The following is an 8,504-nucleotide window of genomic DNA, read 5'->3' as shown; positions in this document are numbered from 1 at the left end:
TACACACACACACACACACACACACTATATATATATATATATATATATTAATATATATACTTTTATTTAATATTATAGATAGACTTACATGGGCTTTTCGTTTTTTTCTTTTTTATGGCCACCACATATCATCGTAAAGTATACTTTATCATTTTGAAAGTTTATTGCATGCTTCGTGTCTCTCGCTAAGAGCATTCTTTTCAGCAGAAAGATTTTTATCGACATAACTACACTGGAACGATTGCCCTTTTCGGTTGCGTTCTGTCGACGTTGAATATTTAATTAGCTGTACATTGTCGTGAGAAAGTCACGTTAAAATATTAACGCAGAAGCTATGCAAGCGACTATGCCGCGACACAATGCGCGACGCAACGTGAATTAATAACGGATTATTGTAACAGTAGTGGCGCAGCTGCAAGCGCGAGATGACGAATCAACTGTCGGCGCCGTCGTAAATTAATTTGAAATTAATCGAAGGACGCGCGTTGTTAACTCGCATTCTAATTACGTTCGCACACGTTCGTGCCGGCGAAAAATTTTTCAAAATTCTGCATATCAGGCAATTGAAGCCGGAGCTTCGAATCGCTACGTAAAACAATGCGTGCCCCGCGCATATGGCCGAGTAGTGCCCGTTACATTGCATCCGGCGTTACGCGCAACCGAACCATACCGATATAACGAAAAAGAAAACGCAAACACGTTTAACTGACAGAAATGCCAGATCATGTTCCCGATGGATCTCTGCGTCATGTATTCAGCTGAACTCGGATGGAAGTAATAATGCGCACAATGCGGCAGAGAATTGCAGAGATGAATAAAGAATGGAAGGGACGCATGATTGCAACCAATTGTTCTTGGTGCATTATGAGAAACTAAGTTGACGTAATGACAAGCCGCAATTTCTTCTATGCATCGATATCTTACTGCAGACACGATCTTTAACATTCTTTAATATTCTTTATGTATAAAAAAAACTTTCATAATGTATACAGATTAAAATTTTGAAAGGTAAGAACATTAGCAAGCTAAATGTAATTTTTATTATATTTTTTAAAATTCTAAATAAAACACAAATTTATCTTCTATTATGCTAATAAATTTTTTAATCGGTTGCAATAAAGTTAAAGATTGAGAAACTGTTTTTAAAATAAGATTAGTAGATATCACAGAAAATTAGTAGATGAAGAACACGAGGAGGAAGAGTTAATTTACACTCGTATATTTTGCGTAAAAATAATCAAAGATCTTAATCTCGAGAATGTGAGGGAACGACGGGACTTTCGTAATTATTAAACTATTTTTTTAATATTAACCAATGCTATGATCTTTATCCGTTACAGCACCACATTGTGGATACAACTCAATCTTATATTAATAATAAATTAAAATAATACGAAACATGGCTATTCAAACCTCGCTGGAGTAGTTCAAATATCTTTCCGAAAATGTAGCTTTATGAATAAAAAATAAAAAATGATAGTATCCATATCTCCTATCAACAATACATTTAAAAATTTAGTTGATTATTATTTTTCGCTTTAATATATAGCAAACTGTAGACGTTCTTGTAATAAATTCAAAACATCTAGAATATCATTCAAATATTTTCATCTATTTTCAAGAGCAGCCAACAAAATGTCATCCACATATCTAAAATAAAATATGGTAGTATGAATAGTAATTGTTGGACACTTGTCCTATCTTAGATCCCTTTTATGAATTTCTAGGTGTTTACTCTCTCCAAAGGCGTTTCAAATTAATAGATAGAATTTATTTATGTCTTGCATTAGATAACCCAGTAATTTTTGTATTTATTTTATATCATTTAGAATGATCATATGCATTAAAATTAAAGTTTATTTTAGTTATTGACTACTATTGTTGACTACTATACTATTGTTTAAAGCAAAAGACATTTAGCAATGCTCAAACAGCTCATGTTTCGTATTAGTCTAATCTCATATTACGATAACTGCATTCTTTCGCAAAATTACTTCACGCTCATAACAATTGAGAGAAATTATTTCGCAGAAATTGCACGTACAAATTTTTCCAAAATATCAAGCTGGACAAATAGAGGCGAGTGGAAATCTCGCAATGACAATTTCGACGAAATTTTCGAAGCAACCGTAATATTCCTCTTGCGCGAAAAGCTCGTATTTTTTAACGAGCCTACTTTAACTTTTAAGTAGCTTTTGGTTGCGACACAATGCGGAAACTTTCCGTTTTCGTTTCGTATCTTATTCTTATCCCACGAATCCTCGTTGCAGTCTTTTTCATAAAATCCTCTTTTTATGTATTTTGAAATAAAAACTGAACGGAAATAGAAAAAAAATCTGAATAAATAAATAAAAAATACGTATTTGATTAAAAGAACAAGAAATGTGCGCCACATTCATCTTTTGCCAATTATGCCATAATTAACACTTCAATTTGCCGTTTCTCGGTAAAACATTAATTGTAAGTACTATAATACTTGGATTGCATTAATTAAAAAATTAATCAAAAAATAAAGTCGTAAATTAATTGTTATTATTCTCATTCTTGTATCGTATATTTCAATGCAATACAAAAAACTGATTAGCTCTTCAGCTGAAGCTAAAGTTGTATAATTAATTAAGCTATCGTTCAAAATATAATATATTAATGTTATATAAAATAATCATTTTTTTTAAATATAATGATAACTTTAATATTTGTTTTGTTATTCTGCTCGCTTTATTCGATAAATAAATCTGAAATAAATTTTAATGTCTGTTATCTATACATGTAGTATAAACTTTATGTTAAGATATTTTTCTTTTAACACCAATTGTTTCTTGTTTTGGAATATTACAGTCATAACTTTGTTGGAGTTTACTTCTGTATAAATAAAAGTGTGCTTAAAGAATTTTTTAAATAATTTCCTGAGTCTTATTATATACTCGTCTATGTTTTTTACAGGAAAACGGACAACAAAAAGGACGAGTGCATAGTGGCGCAAGAGAAAATGCATCCAACTTGCGCGCAACGCATAGACGGCGCCGAAATGCCAACGTGTCATAGTCTAGCCGAGACTTGCAAAGAGAACAGGAGTTGTAGGTGAGGCAGTGCGTCATATTCACGTTTTTGAAAATTTGCATGTTTTTACATGAACTATCCATACACAACGGATCATGCGCAAATGTAGAAATGTTAAGCGAAACATGTGAAAAAAAAATCTCTGGAAACGAGTAGCAAATTTGACCGAAACAGGTACACATGTGCATGTTTTAAGAACAAACATTCTTAATATTAATAGATATAAGCCTTATATTAATAGATATAAAACAATCATTTCAACATCATCATTTTACCATAACTATATAATCAATTACAAAAGCTTTTAACAAGGTTTTTAATAACTGCTAATTTTGTCTTAACAAAGATTCTGTTGAATATGAAACTTCTGTAAGATAAAGTAGTTTTCTCAATGCATAAGCGGATTCATTTAAAGCGATACTCATATACATTGTCGCCAAATCTAGAAGGTAAGAACATTTCATCCCTCATAGTCCTGCACTCTGGACGGACGTCCTCTTGACTAAGGAAATATTGCATTAGCGCGCGTATAAATCTTGTTGAATCGCGATTTAACTTTAAAATTGAAAAAGTTCCGGCAAAACTGCGAGAAAAAATAAGGGACGACGTGTTTGCGGTGTTTAATCGGGTGTCCCCTGGTTTACTTAGCGAGATAAGATTGCGTCGTTCTAATTGGACATTATTATTTACGTGTCAATTTTGTTCCCGTTTCCATTGCACAGTTTTCGCTTGTTTCGAAGAATCTTACAAAAAAATATGAGGACAATGGTAGAGAGACATCGCTTTGTGCAAAAAAATTTATTTTTTAAAGTACTATCTTTCCATGGAAGATACATTCCGATTTAGCATATTGATTGATAGTTATCATGCATAAAATTGCGTGGAAATGTTATTAATTGAATCTTATATATAAAGTATTATACGAATATTAATTAACACGAAGAATATAGAGTTAAAATTACATATAAAAATATATGCTGATTCTCTCAATGGATCAGAATGTAAACTATGATCAAAGTAATGAAGAGTTAATTTATTAAAAATGAGTATATTCCATTCTAATGTAGAAAAAAAAGTAAAACTATAATTATACTCGTAAAACTATAATTATATTCATAATTATAGTCTAGTAGACCATATCACAAATATAGTCACATTTTTTAATATTATATATGGTTCACAATTAAATTAAAAAACTACTTCTAATCATTTTACTGTAAACTTGTGTAATTATCTGTAATTATTATGTATTAAGTTAAGAAATAATTAAGAACAGTTATTCCCTTTTCTGAAAAACTTATTTTTTTAAATTGTGTCACTTTTAAAGGGACCTATACAATGATATAAAATAATTTTTTTTTTGTACAGTACTATTAAATTTACATATATATATGTAAATTTGAAATTAATGTATGATTTTTTATTTTTACTTTATTTTAATAAAAAAAAGCAAAAAAATTAATCAATTTTTAAATTATCGAAATTATTTGCAAGCTTTTATTGTATATTTTTCACCGTTTATAAACATTATTGAATATGTCACAAATTATGTAGTTATATCATCTCTTATTTAATGATAAAATTTCAAACTCAATAACAAAAATTGAAATATTATGTGCGGAAGTAAAATGCACTTCTCGTTAATAAATACGTTCAAAAAAAATAACGTGAGTAACGGGGAATTGAAATGGACGAAAAGGAGGTGCAATTGTGAGCGATGGAACGTGTGCAAGCGCGTCGCTGATCGATTAAATTAAAACACGCGTGCATGCACGCACGTACGTATGCGTGGTCCGATTCAGCGCTTTAATTGATTTATCGCCGAGGATGAACAAATCCATTTTTAATTTTGCTATTTAGAGGTATCTATATGCGACGGAAAAAACGATTAATTGCTGCGTGCCGCAGACGCTTTGTGAGTCAAGATGCATTTGTACACTTTGAAGTGTCTTTATAGCATTTATTTAAATACTTTTTTAATGATTGCTTAAATGCGCCTTTTGATTTTTATAATAACAGTTTGCAAGCAAATCGCGGAACTTGCAATTAACAGAATCAACACATTGCTCTGAGTACCATGATTAATTAAATCATTGGTAAAATTATTAATATATATAATGTTTCTTTTATTTTTAAATATTTCAACTACTTTACTATTAGTATACAAACTATTAATACCTTTTTTATTGATTTAGAACTTTTATTTAATATATTTTTTTGACTTTTAATGTAATATGTAAGATGTATAATAGTAATATTTTATAATTAAACGACTTATTAAAAGTTATGTAAAGAATAAAATTTTTATTATTTGTGTGTGTGTGTGTGTGTGTGTGTGTGTGTGTGTGCGTGTGTGTGTGTGTGTGTGTGTTGTAACAACTTTTACGCATCCATTGCACGTTTATCTGTTTATTATTTATCCAATGCAAACAGTGTTAAAAACTTGGCTAATGAACTTCAGTGTTTTTTGAATTTAGACATTTGTTTGACTAATTTAACGACTCCGTCATTACCTTTATTTTAAATATAAATCAAAAACATTTGATTTCTACGTTTAATATACAAATGTAGTGTAATAGTATCTACGCAATGATCTTATTGAGAAATCGATTCAGATTAGAAATTGAATTTGCATGTTTCTACATCTAATTATATAGAAAATAAAATAAATTTATGATATTAAATTTTATAGGATGTGGATAAATAAATTTATTTTAAAATAAACAATACGTTCCTACTTATTATTTAAAATATTAAACATTATTCTATATTGTATAATATATTTCTCTATATTTAACAAAATAGAATAAAAATATATATATATATAATGTCAAACAATGAAAAATTTATCATTCATAAAGACAAAAATAAAGAAATTTTGCAAAATAATAATTTTTTTATGTAAAAATATGCACGTTTTAATTTTAAATAATTAGCCAAATGTTATAATTGAAAAATTAAATACTGTAATTGAAACGCTTCTATGTAGAAGCAAAGTTCATGTTTTATCATATGTATATTTATTTGCCACACTAACAATCTCTATGATCAATGAGAATATCCGCGATTGGTCATTGTTACAATATTAGTCCTTTTGATCATCTAGTATTAATCACTATATAATGGTCATACAGGTATACAATTCAATGATTGTTACAGCATCACTTATAATTATTGATTCCAAAGACACTTTAGGATATCTTTTTAATTAAAGTAATTATTTATCTCGAAAATCAATCAATTTATCAATTAAATCCATTTTATGTTTAATTTGTAGACCGTCATTTATATTTACAGATGATTATTGATATTTCAATAGAAAGTCCATGTTTAATTAATATACGAACATCTGTCTTTCCATTTTGTTTACTGTTAGAAGAAATTAGTGAAATGAATATTACTATCTGCTTTTTTTGATATTTAGTAAATTAAATTTTTTTTAATGTGGATAAATATATATGTTTTGACATTATTATAAAACTAGCATGTCGAATGCAACAATAATTACGCGTAACTAGTGCAAAAATATTTATCATTAATATGTAATTCGCATTGATGTATAATTATATTTAAAAAAATTAGCGTAAGTACAATTTTGAACAAATAAAGTTTAAATCCAATTGATGTTAAAGTTTAATAATTCTCAATTGTGTAAAGAGTACTAAAAAGTACTACTAAATAGAAAAAAATCAAATTTAAATCTTGAAAATTATATTCAAATCTTATTTTGTTTAGAAATTATACCACATTTGAAATTATAGTAGTTATTCTATTAATATATGTATCTATAATAATTTTCTAAATATAATTGACTATGCATATATTAATAAACAATTTTTGCGCCACTTACGAGAAATCATTACAGCTTTCAACATGCCAATTTTGTCATAATTAAAAAAATTTTTTTTGGCAGCTCTTATAAAAAAAATAGAATAAAAATTTTTTGAAATATTATGCAGTTTATTTTGATTTACCTTTCAAAATGAACTATATAATATTTCAAGAATTTTTTATTTTATTTCCTTTATAAGAGCCACTCCAAACTTAATTGATCATCTATTCTATGTAATTGGTATCTTTATTTTTCTAGACTTAGACTAGAGTATTACGAACAGAGTTGCGCGGTCGACAGCATGACGAAGAAATGCGCCGGACCAACCTCCGAGTGCAGAAAAGCGATGCTGGGCATTCTGGGTACTGAACTTCATACTAATTGCGCTTGTAAGGGCACCGAACTTAACCAGTTATATGGCTGTCTGGGTTGGCAGCGGCTTCTCTGGGTGAACCCTTGCGTAGGTAAGCGGAAAATTCTGGGACATTCATTACTCGCGTTGAGGGCTCGGTAACAACAATTTAGATTAGGAAAGTTAGGCTTTGCGATTCATTGTTTTTTGATAGACAACTGATACAGAGAGAAAAAAAATTATAGGAAATAATAGGTATATATGTTGTAAGAAATATGTTCAAAGTTATTTTTAAATTTCATCTTATAAAAGTACGATAAAATATATAAAAGACAATAAAGCAATACAATATTATTGGTCTACTTTTTTGAGGCTAAAATAAAAACTGCTACCAAAAAAAATAACTATTATTCCTTAAAACAGTTAACCTACTTTGGAAATAGCAGGTACACTTCAAGTCATTTGAAAACGCGGTAATCTCGAAATCGATATTGAATCATCCGGATTAAATAAAAATAATCGCAAGCTGCACACTATCTGGTATTGGAATGTTAATTAATGTAGACTGATAATATACTGTTCCAATGTTCGATCGATCTTCACAAATGTTTATCTCACACAATTCTATCAGCATAAAGAACAATGTGACGGTATTTCATTTTTCATTAAACGGCATTTTGTAATAAATTCTTTTTGCATTATTACTTATTTGCTACGCATAAAGAATATATTTATTTGTTGTTATTTACAACTAATGAATATAAAATATTTAAGTAACAAAATATGATCTATTATATTAATTTTGATCTAATAGATTTTTGTAATTTTCTAACTTATCATTGTTGATCATTTCAAGAAATTAGATTAATAAATTGAAGCCTTACAAGGAAAGGCTGCGTTCTGTTCATCACTGATTTTGATCAAACAGCATTTGCAGTGATGTTAGAGGAACCTACCAAGTGAACACATCTGCAAAGCCGTTCCTGCTAATTAACTTCGGAAGCCGAGTAATGAGCAATTAAATATATACCTAGCAAAAATCTGAAAACAGTCTAATATCTCGGAAAGTGTATTTTTTTAGAAAAATGTCTTCGACAAAAGTTATAAGATTTAAAAAAATGTATTTACTGATTTAACATCATTAAAGTCAAATAGATTTTTTAAAATAAAAACTTCCATTTTCCATTACATATTCTTGTAGCTCATCTTGACAGCTTTCAAAACACTATAATAAAATTTTTATTATAGTTTTATTATTTA

At 28.6% G+C, this 8,504-nt stretch overlaps 1 protein-coding gene across 1 annotated transcript in view; it reads left to right on the top strand.

Moving 5' to 3' along the window:
- LOC108754918 overlaps window positions 1–8,504 on the top strand; it is a 58,938-nt gene that overhangs the window by 17,621 nt on the left and 32,813 nt on the right. The window contains exons 6-7 of the mRNA XM_018497585.1: window positions 2,944–3,081; window positions 7,151–7,356. Of these exons, the coding sequence (XP_018353087.1) occupies window positions 2,944–3,081; window positions 7,151–7,356 (344 nt within the window). The remainder of the gene's footprint in view (window positions 1–2,943; window positions 3,082–7,150; window positions 7,357–8,504) is intronic.

Source organism: Trachymyrmex septentrionalis, unplaced genomic scaffold (assembly GCF_001594115.1).
Source record: "Trachymyrmex septentrionalis isolate Tsep2-gDNA-1 unplaced genomic scaffold, Tsep1.0 scaffold83, whole genome shotgun sequence".
NCBI classification, from domain to species: Eukaryota; Metazoa; Arthropoda; class Insecta; order Hymenoptera; family Formicidae; genus Trachymyrmex; species Trachymyrmex septentrionalis.
The sequence above is the reverse complement of the archived record's forward strand: the minus strand, read 5'-3'. Positions and strand labels throughout refer to the sequence as shown.